The 22,484-nt window shown below is 46.9% G+C and overlaps 1 protein-coding gene across 3 annotated transcripts in view; it reads left to right on the top strand.

Moving 5' to 3' along the window:
* MYH11 (myosin heavy chain 11) overlaps positions 1–22,484 on the top strand; it is a 222,992-nt gene that overhangs the window by 61,784 nt on the left and 138,724 nt on the right. For all 3 annotated transcript variants that reach the window (XM_069647117.1, XM_069647118.1, XM_069647119.1), the window contains exon 4: positions 10,174–10,201. In XM_069647117.1, the coding sequence (XP_069503218.1) occupies positions 10,174–10,201 (28 nt within the window). The remainder of the gene's footprint in view (positions 1–10,173; positions 10,202–22,484) is intronic.

The following is a 22,484-nucleotide window of genomic DNA, read 5'->3' on the forward strand; positions in this document are numbered from 1 at the left end:
AACCAGTAACACAGCCCCATTACATTCCAGGTAAAGGGAGAGCGGTAGACCCAGGAAAACTGGTGTTATTTCTACAAATGTTGTGAAACCGAACATAAAGAGTGGAGTAATCATACTCGTCCCAGTGAGTGGAAACTTTATAAGATGAGTGAGAATCTCAGCAAGAGCAATCATACTCGTCCCAGTGAAGGGCAAACCTATAAACAGAGCGGGACTAATCATTATATTCGTCCCAGTGACTGGCAAACTTGTAAGAACAGTGAGAACCACAGCAGAACTCATCATACTCATCTGAATGAGTCGCAAATCTTTAAGAAGACTGAGAATTACAACAGGACTAATCGTACATGTCCCAGTGAGGGCCAAACTCGTGAGAAGATTGAGAAACCTACAAAGACTGATAAGAGGAGTGAAGGTTTAACCAGGACTCAACCTGTATGGTTTAGTGAGAAGAAGAATATAGAAAGGAGTGATCATTATTCAGAGAAAACTCAGAGGCAGAAAAGGAGCCAGCGTACAAGGGCCTGGAGGAGCCCCGTTCAAAAGAACCAGAAGACTTGCTGCACAAAGTGGCAAGGGACTACCTGAAGCTTTCCTATTAAGAAGAACTGTGAGAGTTGTGCTGAAAAAGCAACCCAGGAAAAGCGAGTCATTCTTGTGGTCTTTTTTGTTATTTAATACAAGTGGTAGGGTCAGGCTAGGTTAGTTTTGGGACAGGGGACAGACTTCTAGTTACAGCCTTCACTTTTGGCAACGAGCATCCTAGTTTAGTTGTGTTAGGTGGGGAAACCCGTGGGTTAAGGAAAGTTAGGCATTTTCTTTATTATTTCATAATAAATCGGTTTGAACATGACATCCATTGGTCTGTCTCCACCTTCTGACCTACCACAATATATATCAGTTGGCTTCTACCATGTTAGGCAGGAGTGATATTAAAAGCCTTGACCCAAGAAAATAACAAGAACACCTAATTAGGCAGGCTGGTTAAGGCATTTATTTGCAAGGTTTTCTGACCCGGTGATCTCTTCCTCAGGCAAACGTGGCGTCAATGTTATTGACACAATACGCTGACCTTTCATAGCACACTGAATGTGGTTGTCATGCCCCGTGCCAATTACACTGCACAAATGAGCAATGAGAAGGGGTAGTTTAGCACACAATTCTCTGTGATCCACGCGTCGCGTAGATTCTCAAATTTGCTGTCTGAGTTTTGAATGGTGGAAACCTTCATGAAACTACACCCTGATCACAAAAGATGTCTTTCACTGAACCCGCAGGCTGACATTATCAGCGCATGGAAGTGACCATGGCAGTGCCTCATTTACTTTCCAAAGAAGCATGCTGCATCGCTCTCCGGCGGTATGCCAGTGGCCGCTTGCGCTCAAAGTGCAATCTCCTGAAGCCACATTATTTTCCCAAGTAGCCTATTTATCAAAGACACCCACAATCTCCTCTTAGGAACTCACCCTCCTAAAAAGGCAGGTGTTCTTCCTGGGATGCCCTTTAAAGATGACTGAGGGTCTGCAGGCCAGGCAGAACTTTTCGTTGGCGGTGACCATGAGGCGGCCAACGAGGGTCATCTGAACTTCCTATAAAGTCTGCATGGGCCATTCAGGGAGAATGGGGACCCTTCCCCGTGTAAGACATTGTGCCATCTCTGTCCTCGTGACCAAGGGACAAACCTTTGACGTCTATTACAAATCTGAACGGAGGCGCATCATAGAAGAAGCAAAGGGACTATTCTTTGGCCGGAATAGGCAGAAGAGTGGATTATTTTAGACATCTGCCAATTGTGAGGGTCCGAACAACTGCAGACGGTTTTTCTTTCTACCCACACCGCGCAGATATCAAAAATGAATTGGCTGGGTGGTGCCGTGGAATCCACGTTCCTAGTGAGCAGTTTCACAACATCCTTCCTCTTCCCTAATGTGGCTTAGTGCCCCATTCACAAATGTGGATGTGGGAGGTATACACATGTATAGGAGTGGAGAATGCATTGCTTATCCACCTGCTTGGATCCGCGTCGCTTAGCAACAGCCTCCAGGGTCTGGGCTGAAGTGATCGGTTCAGGAAAGCTGCGTGATGTGACCTAGAGCACTATGCGTGGCGGGCAGAGGAGGGGTGCATTCTCCTTCAAGGCACTCCAGGACCCTTCCGCGGGCACCCAGCATATTTAGTGTTGCTTGTCCATGAAGGCGGGCAATCAGGAGGATAACATTCATCACTGTAGTTCGTTCTTTGATGCTGATGTAATGTGCCCGATGGATGCCTCATCCAATCAAGGCCTTTATTGTGCCTGCATTGTGTAGCTATGTGTTGTTCCTGTGTTGGACTCCTTTGTCCAGGTAAGACACCCTATTTTGTATTCAAGGATGAGTAAGCTCATCATTTTTGCATAGACTTGCATAATAGGCTGGCAGCTAAGGGGTCCAAATTAGCGCCCGAGCCCAGTTTATTTGTTCATTGATAGCTCTTACCCCTGAATCACAAGTCTCCTGGGCTATCCCCCGTCTGCAAAACAAATGTCACTCAAGAATTGACATCCATTGGTGGCTGATAGCGGTCATTCTGCTGTTAGCCGCTGCGCATGCTCTGGAGGGCCCATCTTCTTTGGCTTCTGCCGGTTGCCGTTCTATTGAGAATACATTTCATGGGGTAAGAGGACTACAAAGATGGCAGAAGTGCTCTATATAAGACCACTTTGGATTACATTTGGAAGAGCTCATCACCTGGCCTCTCTAGCCATCTTGACATCCACCCTGGAAGTGTTGCCGGATCCCTTGCTTCTGGCAGCATCCTGGAAACTTTGCAGGCCCACCTGAGGGGGGGGATCGCTCGGGGGCAACGCGTTTGTCTTGGAAGCTAGACAATGCAACGGAACACGGGTTCGGATCCCGGTCCCGATCCCACGCTTAGAAACCAATCTTTGGTAGTAAGCGTGTTATGAAAAAAGAACACTTATAATCTGTGACAAGTGCCGACGTGCAATTACATCTCTAGCACCTCCCAAAAAAGTGCAGGCCACACAGTGTGATATGGACACTTTGGCGTGGAGTCGCTTCAGGTCTGCGGTCCACGCATGAACTCAGGTCCACTCCAAACGTCTGCACTGGCCAGGCATGTTAAGTTCAAGCTTGCCAGCCTGAGCGGACACACAGTGGAGGAATTCAGGCATCTTGAGATGCTGGTTGACCCCCAAAGCGTGAATGAGCAGCCCCCCAAAAAGACCACAGACCACTTGGCTTGGACACCCCACTTATGGAGCATCTAGCCTTTAACACTTTGAGTGAAAACGTTATCATGTTTTTATTTATTTATTTTGCATTTTTAAAGTGCTCACACAGCCCGGGGCATCAAGGCGCTGTTACAGAATTTGTTGTTGTTGTCTTAGTTGCATATTTATAACCCACTTAAATACCCAGAGATTTCTGAGCTCGGACCCGGAGAGCGAACCTGTGTTGCTTTGTGTCGTCTTGCTTCCAAGGCGAGCACGTTGCCACTGAGCTATTCTCCCGAGATCACGTGGCACCTATTTTTTGGGAAATACGTACATAGATGAAATTCAAGGTAACACACATCCCTAAATTCCACATAGCAAAGAGTAGAAAAGTGAATTCGATCATTTTTATTTACACAATCAAAAAGTGTTGATTCCAGACTCGTTGACCAATCAGCAACCTTGAGACTCTAAGCGCACGTAAGGGCTGAATTTCACGCTTCCCTTTGTCACGTGTTTACACGGGGCACTGGCCCTCGCCATGCATTGAGGAAAAAAGGATTTTCCTTGTAATTCAGTGCAGAATATCCTTTCTGCGATGCATGGAGAGTGAAAGAGGACAGGATGGCCCGAGACGAGAGTAGGAAGTCGAGTGAGTGGCGGGACATGGGCCGCAGAGGGGGCCTATAGGACTGGGGAGTAGAGGTGGGTAGGAGGGGGTGGGGTGTCAGTAGTTCAGGGGTGTCTACTGGACAAGTGATCAGGGAGAAGAACGGGCAAGGGGGTGAGGGCCATTGATCAAGGGTTCTGGGGGTGACCCCCATAGAAACAGGATAGCAATGGGGAGGAGGCCAGGGCATTCATCTAGTTTGCAACTCCTGCTGCACAACAGTCTCAGTGCAATGGGACTTGTGAAAAGAATTCATTCCGAAAGGACCACTTGGGACTGGGCACTGGGCACTGGGAAGGACACATGGACAGGCTGTGTCACAGGAAGCCCCGGGTGAAGTTATCCATTCCCCCCTGCCCTTGTTAGAGGCCCTCACCTTAGGCTTGGGACCACTGACTTGGGTGGCGGTCACTTTTCACACAATAGAGCCCGCTTCATTAGATGGCAACACAATAAAACACACGTCCTGTGTTTTCCAATCTTCGTGAGGGTTTACTTGTGTCCTTACTTGTAGTAGATCCCATGTGAACTATGTCATCATAAGTACAGTAAAGTAACATACACATCCTCACTTTACACTTTGGGTTCTAACAAGTAAAACTGTTAGGATAGTTCAGGGGCGATGCTGTGGTCTTGTAAAGAAGACTACACTGAGCAGCACGGGTTCGGTACACAGTACCGGTACTACGCTTAGAGACCAGAATCCGCCATGAAGCACAATATAAGAAACCGATTTTATTGGGGTTTTTCCAAGGGTGAGCATCCTTGTGAAGTCCTGACAACAAAGAGAGAGAGAGAGAGAGAGAGAGAGAGAGAGAGAGAAAGAGAGAGAGAGAGAGAGAGAGAGAGAGAGAGAGAGAGAGAGAGAGAGAGAGAGGTGTGTGTAGGGTTTGTGGGGTTCAGTCACATGGAATTTGCCACACTTTCGGAAAAGATGTCAAGTTGCAACCAGTTAATGTTCACTTAGGGTTTTTTTTGGGTAACATCTGTTTATTAAAGATTTATCATATATATGAACCTTGGCAAACCACTTATTGCATTTGAAACAACTTAACAATTTGGCCTCAGGCTTGGGTAAATCTCCTATTGAGTTTGGAACTTTCAGCGGTAGCGTGTGCATGATGCGCAGCGTTTGTAATGGAAGGATCCAGGAATATCCCTCTATCCACTTTAAGATGCATCAACGAGGGGTCAGGGACTCCAGAAACGAAACCTGCCCCTCCTCCACCAGAGTGGCTTTGGTTACCATGTTCGAGTTCCGCTCCGACACCACACCATACCACCCCTGATGTGTGTGGCTGATCAGTGACATTAGATACAATCTCAGAGAAGGAAGCATCTAGTTAGCATGTGCAACCATGAAAGTCGGGAAATGACAAAGAATGCACCTTTCTTGGTGACTTCCATGGATCACACAAGCTGAGCCTTCAAGGGTGGTAGTAGCCGGGAGTCAGCTGATCGCAGGAAAGCATATCACACATTGATTGCATGCTGGACATCATCCACAGTGCACATCTTACACATGTGCGCCTTCGACACATTCACTTCCTGTAGCTTTTATTTGGATTAAGAACATTTCTCAAACACTTACACAGGTGTTTGGTAAATGATTGGGGGAGACCCCGGGGACTGATGTGGTAATGCTGGCGCATTGGTGGTGGTGAAGGCTAAGTGGGACGAGTGGTGCCACACGGGGCTGACAAGCATGAAGAATAATAGGGTAAGTGGATCTGGTGATTCTTGCCCGCGGTCTGAACAGCCGGAGAAGGTGCTCAGAAGTTTGCAGTGAGACCGGTGCTGGTGGCATGTTGGCTAATGGAGACACTGAGCACTGACGAGGGATGCTGGGAGAGAAACAGCAAGACTTGCAAAAGTGATTAAGGGTCTTTGCTGAATTTATAATGTCTTTCTAAAATTCTAATGTTAGAATTAGGCTTTAGAGATCTGCCAGGAGAGCTATACCCGTGTTCTGAGCCCCGAAGGGAGAGTTAAAGGGGGGTGATGCACTGGACAATGTGTGGGCTATACAGGATTATATAGCCCAGGTATTGTTCTTTTAGCTGAACATAGCAACATGGAGGCGGTTATTTATTTTTGTATTTATTGCAGCGCACAAAACCCTCAGGCATCTAGGCTCTAGTTACAGGAAGTGCAAAATTAGATTTTGTACAGTGCAAGACCATACATAAGGGTTACAGCATGCAAGTGGATCTTGAAAAGCATAAACTGGCAGGCACGCCTCATGGTACGGGGGTAGCTGCAGGTGTACAAGAATGCATGAAAGACAAGTTAGAGTAAGTGCATAGTTTGGCAAAAACGCACCTCATGTTACAGGGGGCTACATCAGGTATACATATACACAACAAGGAGTAGGTGCATAGTCTGGCCACGACACGCCTCATGTTATGGGGGCTACATCAGGTATACATATACGCAAAGGACAAATTCAATTAGGTGCATAGTCTGGCAAAGAGGCGCCTCATGTTACAGGGGGCTACATCAGTTAGACATATACGCAAAGGACAAATTAAAGTAGGTGCATAGTCTGGCAAAGAGGCGCCTCATGTTACAGGGGGCTACATCAGTTAGACATATACGCAAAGGACAAATTAAAGTAGGTGCATAGTCTGGCAAAGAGGCGCCTCATGTTACAGGGGGCTACATCAGTTAGACATATACGCAAAGGACAAATTAAAGTAGGTGCATAGTCTGGCAAAGAGGCGCCTCATGTTACAGGGGCTACATCAGGTATACACATATGCAAAGGACAAATTAAAGTAGGTGCATAGTATGGCAAAGCCATGCCTCATGTTACGGGGGGCTACATCAGGTGTATATATATATACGCAAAGGACAAATTAAAATAGGTGCATAGTCTGGCAAAGCCACGCCTCATGTTACGGGGGCTATATCAGGTATACATATATGCAATGAACAAATTAAAGTAGGTGCATAGTCTGGCAAAGCTGTACCACATGTTACTGGGGGCTACATCAGTTATACATATACGCAAAGGACAAATTAAAGTAGGTGCATAGTCTGGCAAAGAGGCACCTCATGTTAAGGGGGCTAACATCAGGTATACATATATGCAAAGGACAAATTAAAGTGGGTGCATAGTATGGCAAAGCCGGGCCTCATGTTACGGGGGGCTACATCAGGTATACATATACGCAAAGGACAAATTAAAGTAGGTGCATAGTCTGGCAAAGCCGAAGTAGGTGCATAGTCTGGCAAAGCCGCGCCTCATGTTACAGGGGCTACTTCAGTTAAGCAATAGGTATGGTAGGTGGGTTACAGGCTTACTACACTACAGGTTCAGTGCAAGGCTGATAGGTCATGATAGGTTGTAGAAGTGCCGCGTGATGCTGCTAGATCAAAGTCGGTGGTTTACAGCAATAATACAGTTCCATGTGCAGTTAGAGGCTGGACAGTCAGAGGTAAGTGAGGTGAGGACACGATAAAGAGCAGGAGCAGCGCAAGGCTGCTGGGTCATAGTAGGTGGAATACAGATGAAACTCAGATGCAGCGTGCAGGGTATCCAGTGATAATGTTGCTGTGAAAATGCCCACCTGGTGGCGACATTTCCCTAAAAATGCACCCTCCAGACACTTTCCCCAAATATTCTAGGATTGGAGGTAATAATATATAATCATACCCATCCTTGAATATTTTGGGAAAGAATTTTAGGCTTCAGGAAAAAAGTCGCCTACCTGGCGACTATTTCAATACGACATCAACACATTGAACCGCGTGAGGCTCGGAAATCGAGAGCGAGCATGAAGGCAACACTAGTCAGCATGAGACATTGTTAGGAAGACTAAAGTGATTGTGACATGCCTTCGCGGCAAACGAGGAACAGTAAAAAGATATGGTGGCATGGTGCCACGGGAAGGGCAGGAATTCAAGACAGTAAGGCGCTGCAGGACCCAGAGGAGCTGATCCTCTTACCTTTCTGTGTTGTAACTAGGACGCCACAGGTGAAGTGTGCTGGAGCTCGGGGTCGGGTGTGCGGAGGAAGGAGGAGTCACCAGCAGAGCTTCATTGCAGGGGAGAGAGAAGTGTTCTGGAGCCAGCAGGCACAGCCGCTCACGGGCAGGCACAGACAGGCTCCTGCCTTGTCCAGTGCCTTTACTGGAGTCCTTTGCCAGCAGCGCCTCCCGGCTTGGTGAAGGTGCCGGAGGTAAAGTCGGGGCTGACCAATGATGCAGGCCTGGAGGAAGGGCTTTGCAGCAGACCTCCAGGTCCTGCAAAGGCAAATATCCCACAGCGGCAGCCATCTTAAGGTGTAACAAAGTCTCTGTGAGGAATAAGGAGTTGGGCCTCAGGCACACCTCACACGAGATTGTGGATGTGATGCTCGCGTGAACAAAGGCACCGACAGGCTCCTGCCTTGTCAAGTGCCTTTACTGGAGTCCTTTGCCAGCAGCGCCTCCCGGCTTGGTGAAGATGCCAGAGGTAAAGTCGGGGCTGACCAATGATGCAGGCCTGGAGGCAGGGCTTTGCAGCAGACCTCCAGGTCCTGCAAAGGCAAATATCCCACGGCGGCAGCCATCTTAAGGTGTAACAAAGTCTATGTGAGGAATAAGGCGTTGGGCCTCAGGCACACCTCACACAAGGTTGTGGATGTGATGCTCGCATGAACAAAGCCACCGACAGGCTCCTGCATTGTCCGGATGACTTTGCTGGTGTCCCGATAATGTACTTACCCAATGGTGCAGAGAGCCAGCCAATCAGCTGGTCGCTGCTCCTCTGTGTGCTGGGATCTTCATGGTTCTCCCTGCTGCCGCACTCTGGAACTCATCCCGCCCACTACTACTGCTATTGCAATCAGTCCAGTCGCTTCCCCCTTACTTAAATCCCACTGGTCCACCCTCCTTCACTCTGTCTGCAACTAGCACCCTCGAAATTCAGTTTCCTGGCAGCCACATCTTCTCTTTGCTGAAAGGGTGCAGAGTTGCACATACCCTTTCATCAAAGGGAAGCCATTAAAAAAAAAAATTACAACAAACATTTAGCACCGCGGAATGTATGCTGGGATAGAGTGTTTATCACAGTGTTCAAGGAGGGGTGGGGCGGGGGGGCTATGCTGGTAATGGCCCCGAGCCCTCGCCTGTGCCCTCGCCTTGCTTGGCCTGCACTGGCACAGGTTGGCGAGCTGTTACTGGCCTGTCCGGACCTGTGAGTAATGCTACATTATAATGTGCATTGGGATGTCATTTGGGGGTTGCCAGGGGTCGCATTTGCAACCCCTGAGGTCTCCTTTGCTACCCCTGTGGTCTCCCTTGCTACCCCCACCTCCCAAAAGAAAAATGTACGTTTTTTTGTGGAAATGTAACCTCCTAGGCTGTGGCCAGTGCCATGTGGCTCTTTATTTTTGGAGTGCCAGGCTTTCTTGTTCAGGCCTCTTAAAAAAAAAACAGGGGGTACCACAAGTGTAACACTTTGAGTAGTGACCCTAAATAAGAACGAATAGGAATAACACATAATTTGTCTTTCTGGAATTGTATACAATAATTGCTAGATTCATTAAGGATTTATTTCAGGCACACTTCAGGGGGTGAGACACTGATTTGATTTTTTCTGTTCTTAAACACCTCAACTCAGCCTTTCATCCTTCTGAGGTCGATAAACGAGTACCAACACAGGTTGGAGGCTATTGTATGTATATTTGTTCTATATAAAGCGCTTAAGTGTAAGTGCTATATAATAACACATCATTATCATCTGCCTTGGATGTCTGCTTGCATTCACGGTAATTTGGTAATATGGGCCTATACCCAATGATATTAATGATACATATGGCAATCCATTCTTGTATGACATGTATATCACATTATAGTGATATCGTAACCATATTTTTCTTAGTGTACTGAGGAACAATGCTATGTGATGCCACTTCCTGTTTTGTCAAGGGTTGAAAGGTTGTGTTCCATCACTACCCATGATGTCACTTCGGGTGGGGGTCAAGTGACATCACTTCCTGTGATGTCCTCAGAGGTCAAAGGATGTGTGATTTCACTTCTGCTACCCCTGACATTTTGGTGAAATGATATCCCTGAAGAAACGCTGAAATGTTTCAAGGGCACCTGATGATTTTCTATCAAGAGTTTAAAACGTGCATTTAGGTAATAGATTTTAACAATGACCCTCTTTTTTTTTTAAACACCAAAAGAGAAATGTAATTTGTAAGAAGCTAATTCGGTTTGACGTCTATTCTGTTATAACATGGTTGAAAAAAAATCTAGTATTTATTTACTAATTTCTGGCATGTTTGCATTCACAGATCGAGAAGACCAGTCCATTCTGTGCACGTGAGTACCATCACATTTTCTCTAATGCTTTTTGGAAGAGTGTTTTTTTTCTGTTTAGCCTCTTGTGCTTTGTGCGAGAACAGTATGGAAGACTGCTGTCAACAAGGGGTCACTATGGGTTTCCATTTCAATTGTCCGTGATTCTATGCTCTTCGCCTCACCCGAGCGACCCACCTCAGCTGTAAAGACTGCGCGATGTGAAGGAGAGAACTTTCTAGGAGCTGATTGCCATAAGGCCTTCATCTTTTGACTGGGCCCTTCTCGGCCAATCAGCATCGGCTACATCTGTTTTTCGATCTCGCATTGCAAAGTGACCAGTGGAGGAGAGATGCAGCACAGCTAATCATTGATTCTATTCTGAAACATCTGAGACCCGCCAAAATATGAGCAAGTGGGCAGTACATTTTGGCTCTACTGGTCCAAAGGGCATAATCTTGCTTCTTTCGGTGGTTGGCAGTGCTAGGGGGAAACCCCCCACCCTACCGGATCCAAGGCAGGTCTAAGCCCCCTCAGTGCCAAACGATCTATTCGTTCCAGGAGTTCTGATGTTCTGAAGACTTTGGTGTCAGGGAAGTTGCTTGAAGGAAGTTGCAATTTGGGTGTCTTCTCATCCTGCCAGGATGTGACAGACCCACTTAGATTGTGTACTGACATCATCATGGTACATAGCAGCACCCCTAGAAGTAGATTACGCACGTGAGAAATGTGTCTGGCTTCTAAGCATTCTTTTCACCATTGGATCAAATATCACATCTCTCATCCAATGATTTCTAGGGTGACACCCACTTCCTCAGCACATCTCATTAGGTGACAAAAAGCACGAGGGTTACAAACATTTCTAACGTGTCTTTTTGTTGATTCAAGGCTTCTTCCATGAGCAAATAAGTCTTGGTATTAATTTCTCTATATCCACTGGGCCGAATCAACGGTATTCATCCCTTCTCACTAAAGGGGAGCCACCCCCTTACAGTCTAGGGAGGTGAGCCCACTCTGTGGTACCCTCCCTAGGGGTATGGGCAAGTGGGTACTCACGTGGAGTCGAGGACTCCCGTTCCTATGAGGAACTTCCTTTATTTCCCACCATATCGCTGTATATGGGACTGCCTGCTGAGAAGAAGAATGTAGCATCTTTATATTTGGCTGCAGGCAATGCTCAAGTAAATCAATCAGAAAGAGGAAAAGACGATGTCTCTTTAAGACCAGACGTATATTTAAGTGATACAAGTGGAGGATGGAGGAGGAGTGGGTATACCTGACATGATCGCACCTTGGAGGGGCACAGTAGAACCACGCTGGGGAGCCCACAACTTTTGAATCAGCGAAGAACGCCATAGTGAAATGCCGGCAACGGAGGAAACCACTGCCCAAGAAGAGAGAAATATCTAGGAGCTGGTGGTGACGTGATCACGATCGCCTTGTGGTGGGTGAGATGCCTGCTGAACGATGCCGACACCATCACAGCTGGGAGCGCGAGAAGCGCCCTGGCACCCGCATTCGTCGATGGCTTCAGTCTGAGGGGAAGCTGTGAATGAGATGCCGCCGAAAAGCCAGAACGAGTGAGCCAACCATGGCGAAGAATACCGGAGCGTGTGCCGAGCCCTGCAATGTTCCCCAATGGGAAGAATATATGAAGAGTGCAACTCGTCCCAATCACAAAGAAGAGATACAAGAGTACATAACAAGTGTAACTCGTCCCAGTAATAAAGGCGAAACACAAGGAATAAACTTGTCGGATGGCCAATGTGTAAGACTCATAAAGCAAATTAACAATAGCCCTGTGACGAGAGACTAAAGAGGGACTGGAAACAATTGCCCAGGAAGGAAGGGAAGAGGTCAAAGAGACAAAGAGTAGATAAAACAAAGCCCCAGCACGGCTTCTGAGGGATATGGGATAAGACTATCAAGAGACTCAATGATAGAAGAAAGAGTATAAAAGAGACAACCCAGGAGTGGGCGAATCTAAAAGGGAACCAAGTCCCGTGCAAAGTAGCCATGGTTGTATTCAGAGACTGTGAACGAGTGGCAAGTGAAGACAATAGTGTGAGACACTATCTGAAAACAAGCTGTAAGCAGCCTAACTTTAAAGTGAGCACCGATCCATACGAGAGCTCATGAAGGAGGTATCCAGAGCTTACCAAAGAAGATTGTATAAACAAAGGAAAGTATAAGAGAGATCATTTTCCATACAGAGACTATCTGGAACTAGAAGAAGTCCAGGAGAAGAAAGACCGTCTCTTGACTGAGTTTAAGTTGGTTAGACCAGAGGTAGGGTCAGGTAGAAAGGTTTGGACCGAGGACATTCTTACTTTGGGACTTCCTGACGACAGACGAGCATCCTTAGTTTCCTTAGAAAGTCAGGGTGATCCCTTTAGCAATAGGGAACGCCAGCCCTTGTCATATAATTTCATTAAATAGAGTTCATAATGCCCTCAATGTGTCCAACTCCTTTTTCCGACCCACCACACCACATATTGCATCTACATTTCTCAGAATGTCCATGATGCAAGGGAGAGCTCCCCGAGGCTCAGATAAATATAGTCTGCCATCTAGATTTGCTGACCTGGGGTGCCCACCTTGCCAGGTCGTATTTTTGGACTTTACTTGCCCATAATGAGTTTAGCAGCGTAATATTCCACTTAAATAAACAAGTTTGTGGAACATCTGTTTCTCAGCCTCATCATGAGCTTTGCTAGGGCAGAGACAGGCTCTGGTATTGCCAAAGGCAATAGGTCTTCATAGGTTTCTTGACATAGGAGAACAAGCCACTCGTAAACTTGGTAGCCTTAAGGGTTTGAGCACATACTCTGGCCGTACCCATTCATATGCCTTGAGGTTCCTATCAATGGTTGGTCTTAGGTGTATGAGTGATACAGCTAAATATTCACACCCCATTGTATGTCTTCTCTCTTAGTTGGATGACGTCAATTTGACCAATGTCTGCCCGCTATGGTGGCATCGGGCCAAAATTATTAGTCTTTAATTGAGAGAATCGGTGTACAGCTCCTCTGGTTTTCACCGCTAGCAGAAGTATGTTTCAGGAAAGGCAGAATCTATCTCTTCTGCTCTATTTTGAAAAGTCCCAACTTATTTTGCCACTTTTAAGCTGCCGGGTGCCTCCGTGTCATCAGGCGCAGCATGCTCCAGTTCAGGGATTTCATTTCCTTGCCAATTGCATTATGGGAGAGGTAGTCTTGGGTCAGTTCACTTGCAAAGACTCGACTGAATAAAATAAAAACAAAGCTCAGGTTTGGGGTAGGATGTTCCTGGTGCCATGAAGACACTTGGTAATCTTCCTAAAGGGATTTTTTGCTAGAAGGATCTATAGTAAGCCTCTTACAACGCAGGCTATTTCCATGTTTTCAAGATATAATTGCCCTACTCAGATTTCCATGAATCATATATGTAGTTAACCATGCGCTCTTTTCAATCCTTTTTGCACATCTGGACATTGGCGAGATAGTGCAAATACATTGGCCTTTGGCACATAGTTATTTGCATATAGTGTTAAATTTACTTCTGTGATGCACACAATACATCACTGGACTGGTTTCCGGTTTCTGAAAGCCATCACTCTGCTGTGGCCACCACCATATTCAAAGCCCTGCACACCGCCTACATTTCCCACGTTAGAATGTAGGCTTTGGGCATGACATCAGGACACTCCACCAGAACATTTTCCCCCTGGGCAGCCTGGCGTAGTCAAAGGAGGCCATGATCTGCGAAAGAAAAAGAGGACGCGCAATGACATCATAAGATGGAATGGGAACAGGTGGTAGTTCCAGAACTTTCTAGTGAGACCCATGCTCTGGACCAGCGGTCTGCAACATTTGGCTCTCTAGATGTTTTGGACCACAACTCACATCAGCTTTCGCCAGTTTAGTCAGTGATGAGGAAATATGTGAGTCATAGTCCAACACATCCAGGGATCCACGGGTTGCAGACCCCTGCTCTAGGGCCACAGTGGTGGGCGGGCTTTCAGGTACTCGTAATGTGGCGGAGAGTAGGGAGGAGAGTCCAGGTGACTATCCGAGATACACACAAAAGGCAGTGAAGTCACTAAGTCAAGTAGAGTCTGGGTAGGCCATCAGATGTAGATGCTTGAGAAAAGGGCGGATTATCCAGAAGACAGCACAAAAAGAGATATCAGTGTCAAGTAACCAGCAGTTCGCCAAAACAAGGTCATACTGTAGAGTGTCCGACATCGAGAAGGCAACCTCCCTTTTCTATAGACAGCAAAAAAGGGAAAGAGGACATTTTTCATACTCAGTTGAGAGAACAAACAGGTATCGATCAAGCTCAAGGGCAGGGGTCTGCAACTTTTGTTTCTCCAAATGTTTTGGACTACATCTCCCATCAGCCCTAACAGCAAAGCCAGTAGGGAGGGATGATGGAAGTCGTAGTCCAGAACATTTGGAGGGCCACATAAGTGTGTTTCAAGTGTAAGTGCACAATCTCGTCGACAGGCGTGGGATCTCTTGGATCGGGCTGCTCAAGCACGCTACACTCAGAGAGACCTCTGTACTGGTGCTAGCGTTCCAGGCTAATCCACCTACCTGCCACGGAGGTAGTGACACAATGGCCCTAATGCATGCCACGCTAAATGTCTCTACTTCAGAACGTTGGGCCCGCATTAGGAATTTGGCAATAACAGTGAAAACAGATGGAATCTAGAAAATCACCTAATGTTTTCCATCCACGGTAGGATGGATTCATGAGGTACTTACCCAAGGATGCATTCTACAGATACTGCTCGTGGTGAATAGATCATGTATTGTGCATCAATATGCAGCATATGTTTATCTCCACCCAAACATGGTGGCAACAATGCCCCCTGCACCAGCATATTCCAACATGCTTGTTCTTTAACACATCCTTTCCACTTACAGGACAAATACATGTGAGGCACCTCTAAAGGGGATGATAATGTGGGCATCTCAAGTGCACATATTCTCACCCCTTTGAATGATAATGCACAGTAGGGTCATTACTCAGACTTCTATGCATTACTGAATGCAGCCATCTAGTGCAGAATACTGCAAAAACCATACTGAGGCTCTTGGTATTGGAGAGAATGCCGTAACCACCCACTGTTTAGGACCTTTAAGGCAACGGCAGTGTTAGTCGGGATACTCTAATGGACATTAGGGGTGTGAAAAGCAGAGGTAAGTCCAGTCTGTGATCAGGAAAGGCCGAACTCACCGATTCGATGTCCGAAGGCCGCGCACAAAGGGTTGCACCGCAGATTGCACCACAAAACGTTGCAAACCCTCGGGTGCGACCTTTTGTGCGAAGCCCTCTTCCATTTCCTTCTTGGGGGATTCCCTCCCCGAATCCTTGGCCGATATGCGTTCTCCGACCGCAGGCTCGCGGCTTCCCTGCTCCTACTCACAATCTGCAAAGATAGGCGCTGGAAGCCCGGGGCACAGCACGGTGCCCTTTTGTGCGCAACCTTTAGTGCCCGACCTTCCAGAGCCATGATCTAATGACTGCGGGTGGACTCCCTTGACTAAGACCAGCCCCACCGAAATGATATTTGTTGGTGCGGGTTTTCTGCATTTATCTGTCAAGCCTGCTGCCTCCTCTTCCCGCTAATGAAATGGCTGCCATCAAGAATCTTCCAAGGAGATAATGAACCAATTAACCCCACAGGAATTCCTAAGGACTTTCCCAGAACATCAGTGTAGCTTCAGTTAAGGCTTTAAACTCAATGACATTCAAGTTGCCTGAATTCAACCTTCTCCTAGGCCTTACCCTTTCTGCGTTTTTTTGTAAATAAAACGTTTTATTTTGTCAGTTTATAGAAACAAAACACATCAATAAGAAAGCAAATAACATGTAGGGGGAGGAGATCAATTAAGAATGATGTCAATGTCCCCCTGTCTCATTTCTCACCCAATACCACAATCTTTAACGTGATTATCCAGCCACACGATCCCTGGTATCTTTACAGCAGCAGCAGCCGCCCATACATTGTTCCATGCTTCCTCCTGGCTCATTCCTCTCCCCCCTCCCATCAATGATGACCGAGCTCCCATGCATTCCATATTTCATCCTATTTGGTCGGGCATCTTCTGTGTTTATTCCCCAGTCTATCCCCTAATGCAAGCCCATTTTCCAGGTGGATATTTGTGTTGGCACATGCCCCGCCCTACCGATAAAGGGTGTATAGGCCACTTTTACTCCCTAAAAATGTACAAATACTCTCAGAAAGGAAAAATAGAGGGTCAAAGTACTCTGCAAAAAACATACCAAACTGACACATAAGAGCTTGTTCTCGTGCTTTCATCCACCCAGCTCCATCGAGATGTTTATGTCAGTAGTTCACAGAGCGCCACAGGAAGACATTGCTATTATCATTGCCTGATCTGAAGAGGTAAACATGCATATTTTAAATGTGCATATGTAGACATCTGTTTGATATTTAAAACATATTTTACTCACTTACAAAATGCTCCCATTGGGAATGGGACTTCGTTTTTTACTTCCTAAAAACTCATTTTACTCCCAACTTAAAAAAATAGGGAGTAAAATACTCCCACTTGGAAGTCTTATCTGGAGCACTGCACATCCCCATTACAGAGTCTTGCAAAGGTCCCTTTGTTGCAGAACAAATTCTTTCATTAAAAAATACCTTGACAAAGCAATTGATGTATATTTCTTCCCATATACCAAGCAGCACCAGCCGGGGACTCATCTCAACTGCCCTTTATGTTTTTAGTTGCAGAGGATGTGCTCCAGGGTATGTGGTCAGCCATCGCTTTGCCCCTGTCCATGAAACGTCACATCCGGAGCCGTTTCCGCGTAGACATCAGGAGACAGAAATTTTTAACACTTTTTGGTGGATCTCACACCGAATATGCTGCATGTGTCATTTTTTTCAGTACATTGACTGTACTCTTTGCTAGTATTATTTTTGCTTATTTAAGTAATAATACCCACTATCACTGGCTTCACCATGGGGCAACAGCCCAAGGCCCAAGTTATAGGTTCGCGCAAAGTGAGAGCCTTAATGTAATAACTGGACAGAGAAGCCTGGGGGGAGGGTTATTATTGTTATTAGCACACCAGGCCTACAACCATGGTTATTTACAGGGTTCCATGTCATCTCATCGCGGGATGTTTTTGTCGCTGGGTTTTTTACCGCGATTTTTTTTTTCGAAAAAACCCATCGACATTTTTTTTGGGGGGTGGTTCCTCCTCCCTAAACCCCCCATTTTCAAAAAAATTCGTTGGGTTTTTATGAAAAAAAAATTGCGGTAAAAAACCCTGCGAAAAAACATCCCGCGACGAAAGGACGTTGTACCGTTTACAGAAATGTACATGTGTGAAATAATGCCTCACTCCAAGGACACAAGCATTGTTTTACACAAATGCTCCCCTAAGATGTCCGCCATGGAAAGTGATGGTGGGCCTATGTGCGGAGCCCCTCTTCCATTTCCCTGGCGGCTGGGCAAGTGTTGAGGAGCAGTGCAGCAGCTCGCTGCAACACTCAAAGGGGTAGGGAGGCTGGCGAGCAGACGGGGAGTGGCAGGGAGAGGGAGGGAAGATGGTAGCCGGGTGCAAGAAGCAGTGAGCTTGTTCAGTACTCAGGCTTGTATTGTGAGGTTCAGTCCATGCCGCGAGCAACTTGATTTACTGCTTCGCCCGCCCCGGGTGCTAATTTGTGGTGGGGAACTATCCAGTGCAGTGTGTAGTGAGAGTCCCTCGCTTAATGGTAAGATTTGGAAAGACTGGGGTACATTGCATAGACGTTTTATGAAAGAGGCGCGTTTGCTTTCTACTAATCCTCTACGTTGGCCACCGTGATCTGTGAAATGTGTTGGGTACCCACTCTTAATTGCTACGCCACTTTTACAGGATTAGGTCAATTCACCGACTCGCCACATCCAAGTCTTCCTTAGTTAGGTATGTTCTTCTGCAACAATGTACTTTCCTGGGGACCCAGAGATACGTGATGTTCCTGGTTTCCTAATTGGGTTCCCCAGATCCCTCGTACTTAGGGATATTGCTTATATACGTGTCAGATATTTCTTATATACTATGTGTACGATATTGCTTATATGCTATGTGTCAGATATTTCTTATATACTATGTGTCGGATATTGCATATTTACTATGTGTCGGATATTGCGTATATACTATGTGTCGGATATTGCTTATCTTTATACTTGGAGTGTCCATTTCAAGCATGCTCCCCCCGCCTCCCTTAATGGGAACCGCTCTAGGTTTCTCTCCCTTTTCCGCACGTTATTTCTTTCCTTGATCGTAGCAAGCCCATAGCGCCCATTGGCTCAGCTACTTACTTTCTCTTCTTTATTGTATTTCAAAGATGATCCTATGAGTGAAATCTGTTTTTCTCTCTGTCTGTCTGCAGTAGGGGATGCTAAGGATATAGTTTTTCCAACCTTACTCTCAGTTCTGTAAAACGTTTGAAGCAAGAACATCTGTGGTCTTCTATGAAACGCAAACAAGCACATTAAATCCATTCTTGGTATCCAACCAGACTTATTAAAATACAGTCAATAATCACTGGTATTGACCTCAACCCAACATTCGGACTTCAGCAACAGTCTAATAGCTGACATCACATACACTCTTTTTTTGTCACAAAGTGCTAAGAGGAGGCCACTATCTCCTGGGATAATTCCATTACCAAACCTTTTGTGCTTGGCTCGTCTTGGACTACAACTTGAGACTGGGCATTATCTCACGATAAGGACCGCTCCCTTGTTCTATGAGGTTTCATTCACGAGAATGCCCACAGTGTTCACTGATAAAACCCCCACCTCACCGCACTCTGCTGAAGAAAGTGTTGACATGATGAGGAAAAACAGTGAGGTAGCCAGAGGAGAAGAGAGCAAATGAAAGATAGAGGAGGAGAAGGGGAGTAAGAAAAAAAGAGCGAGAGGGAGAGAAGGGGGAGCAGGGCAGTGGAGAGAGAGAGAAAGAGGGGGCAGGGAGAGAGCAAGAAGGGGAGATAGAGTGATATAGGAGGAGGAACAGCGAGGACTAGGAGAAACAGAGATATGTAAAAGGAGGCAGATGAAGGCAGAAAGAGAAGCGGAGAGAGAGGGGGCAGTGGATGGGGAGAGAGAGAGTTGTAAGGGGGTGGGGGAGGCAGACATAGAATTCGTGGAAGGCAGGAAGGAATTGGAGAGCGTGGGGGGAGAGGTGGCCAGGGGAGATTGAGGGAGACTGGAGTGGAGGTTAGCGAGAGGATAGGGGAGGGAATGAAAAAGTGAAAGTGATGTGATGCTGGGCAGAACGAGAAATATGTATAAATGTCTGAAATGCATGCAAAGTGCATATACACGGGGGGGGAGAGGAGTGCACAGAACATGGAGAGTGGGGGGGGACTAACGGGATATAGAGATGACAGATTCGACAAAGAAAGAGAAAGAGCAAATCAGGATGTGAGTGGGAGGTAGAGAGAAAGACAGAGGGCGTAACACAGCAGGTGCATGAGAGAGAGAGAGAGAGAGAGAGAGAGAGGGAGAGAGAGAGAGAGAGAGAGAGAGAGGCAAAGGCAGAAAGTAAGCAGGAGTAAGAGAGAGGTACACAGAGAGCTAGACATGGACAGAGCAGAGGGAGAGAGGGGTGAGGCCATGCGTGGGTGGGATTTAGAGTTTGACATACAGAGAGGAAGCGAGACAAAGGGAAAGAACGAACAAAAGAGAACGGGGAGAGTGTTGAGGGACTGAACAAGGGAGGCGGAGTGGGGGAGAGATCGGACTCAGAGAACACGCGATGTAAAGATTGAGGGAGAGACTAGAAGGATTGGCGGGTGGGTGCTGCATTCAGCATGTTTAATCCCAATGTTGCTATGCATTCGAGCTGGCTGCGCTCCGAGGCCGCCAGCCTCTAGCCATGGCCCAGCAGTCCAAGACTACAGAAAAGCATGAGTTCATGGCTGACCGAGCCCTCCGCTCACGACGCAGCTCTGTAAAGTCACGGCCGGGGTTAAGAGGCCCGTCATTGGGTATTGGCAGCTCTGAGTTCCAAAAGAGGATCAGGAAGAAAGATTGTGAAACAATATAAACGGGCAGTTTCTGCAATTAACGCGTTAGTGTTGCAACAGCACGACTAAGCATTACCCGCTGTACGCTGCAACCCGCGGTGAAAGTCTGGCGTCTGCTTTACATGTTGGGCGTTTAAGGGCCTCTCATTACGCTGCGACGTAACCTTTCACCTTTCAGAGAAGATAGAAAATGGCTTCCCCTGCGCCACCAGGCGCCATTTAGAGGACGACATTGGAAATGAGTCACTTCAAAGTGCTTGAATCATGTGTTGTAATCCCATCTTTTGCTCTCTGGCAACGAGTCAAACAGCCCTCGTGGAATCGGCGGCAAGTCGGAGGGAAAGGTGTGGGCACGGGGCCAGTCTGCCCTTCTCTAGTTCGGGTCAAGGCGGCGCCGACTCAGCCCCTTAGCCTGCCAAACTCGATACATTGGGGACCATAAAATCGGATAATAATGCTACTAATGATTAGTACACCACATAGAAGCTGGAAGGGTCGGCGCGAGGCGCTGTATACAACCTCTATATGGCTAGCTCTTAATATCTACTTTGTGGTTCATTCATTCTTTCCCCATTTTGCAGTGGGTGAGTTGTAAAAAAAAAAGTAGTGAAACGATGTTCCCCTGCCCCGCACCGCCCGCCTCTACTCCTGCACCAGCTGCCCCCGATTCCCCCAGCGACCCCATACTCAACAGTACTATTAAGAGAGAGCTAGGGCTATAGCCACAGGCCCCTGCCCATTGACACTGTGGCCCTGAGTCACAGAGCGTTTTCCAATGGGGTTTTGCCATTATAAAACACTTCTGTGGATTAGGCCCTGTGTTTGCAGCAATCCATGATTATTTGCAAAAGGCACATCTCAGGGGCGAGAGCGGGGCATTGTGGCTGCTTGACAATGCGCGTTATGTCCCAGGCGGTCTATACAAAGGAACAACAGCCACCCAACACCTGCAAGATAGCTGAGCCCAGTGTGCCACTGCACGGTCACCTGCATGAGCCAGGTTCAAATCCCCAATAGGGAAGAAGTTACAGAATACATAAATAAAGGCATCCATGACTGGCACAGTGCTGCAGTGCTCTGGGTTAAGTAAGATTAGGGAACACCACTGGTTTCCCAGAAGAGGAAGGGCACGCTGTACGCATTAGTTCCTGCCCACTTTGACATCTGCCTGGACCTCCCACACCCCAGTTTGAACTTTGACACTGTATGTATTTTAATGCCGGCAGTGTCATCTGAGCACCTGGTCATGCAAATAGTTCCTTGATGCCTCAGGGCTTAGTGCGCTATACAAATGTAAAAATAAATAAATCGTGGCTGAAACAGCTCACAGACTTTCCCTCTGCCGCCTCCACTGATGCTCTCTGCTTCTGTTACCGCTCTCTATAGACAACACGCGTTTCCTCTTCTCCCAGTGTAGTACGTATTCTGGAAACCGCACCATCCCTGCCCTCGATCCTTTCCTGTGAGGCATGCATGGGTAGATTATTGTACCTGGCCTGTGGTCCGGAATAATTCTGGGATTTACACATTCTCTTGTCTTCAGGGAAGGCCAGAAACAACCGTCACAAGTAGGGACCCGATTCCCATTGATTTCTGTTTCTTTACAATACGACTTCCAGCTGTAGGGCCGTATTCGTGTTCTTGAACCAGCTCAGGGCCACACTTGTCCCCCTTCCAGGGCTTTCTGACGACATGGATATTATTCCCAGGGTGAAAGGCTTACACCCCATTTTGCTGCTCTGGTTAGTTCTGGCTGCTGGGTGGCGCTTTAGCGTCACCCATTGGGAGCCATTCCCGTGCTGTAGATGATAGCGGAACGCTATGGGATGCAGCGAACAGTGAACTCTTTCTTATTGTAAGCGTAGTTTCAGTAATTTTGTCCAATTCAAAACACTTTTTTTTTCTTCACTCGGGAGGATAGCTCAGGGGCAACGTGCTCGCCTTGGAAGCAAAATGACACAGAGGGCCACAGGTTCGATCCCCGGATCCGTGCTATTAAGCGCGTTATAAATAACCTATCATGTCACATAAGTGAATCAATGCTCTAGCATGCATAGGCTGCAAACTGTAAAGTTGCGATCTGCTAGCCAGCCATAAAAAAAGTCACTCGCCATCTCAATTCTATGCAAACAAACAGCACACCGTTTCCTATTTGTCAAGAGTCAAATATCGCTAGCCAATGGCTAGTGGCGAGTGCAGGTTGTGCACCTTGCTCTAGCGCAGACTCTTCACTTCTGTGAAACATTGTCCAGCCCCATTCACAAA

This window comes from Ambystoma mexicanum, chromosome 2q (assembly GCF_040938575.1).
Source record: "Ambystoma mexicanum isolate Mex_15411 chromosome 2q, UKY_AmexF1_1, whole genome shotgun sequence".
Taxonomy (NCBI): domain Eukaryota; kingdom Metazoa; phylum Chordata; class Amphibia; order Caudata; family Ambystomatidae; genus Ambystoma; species Ambystoma mexicanum.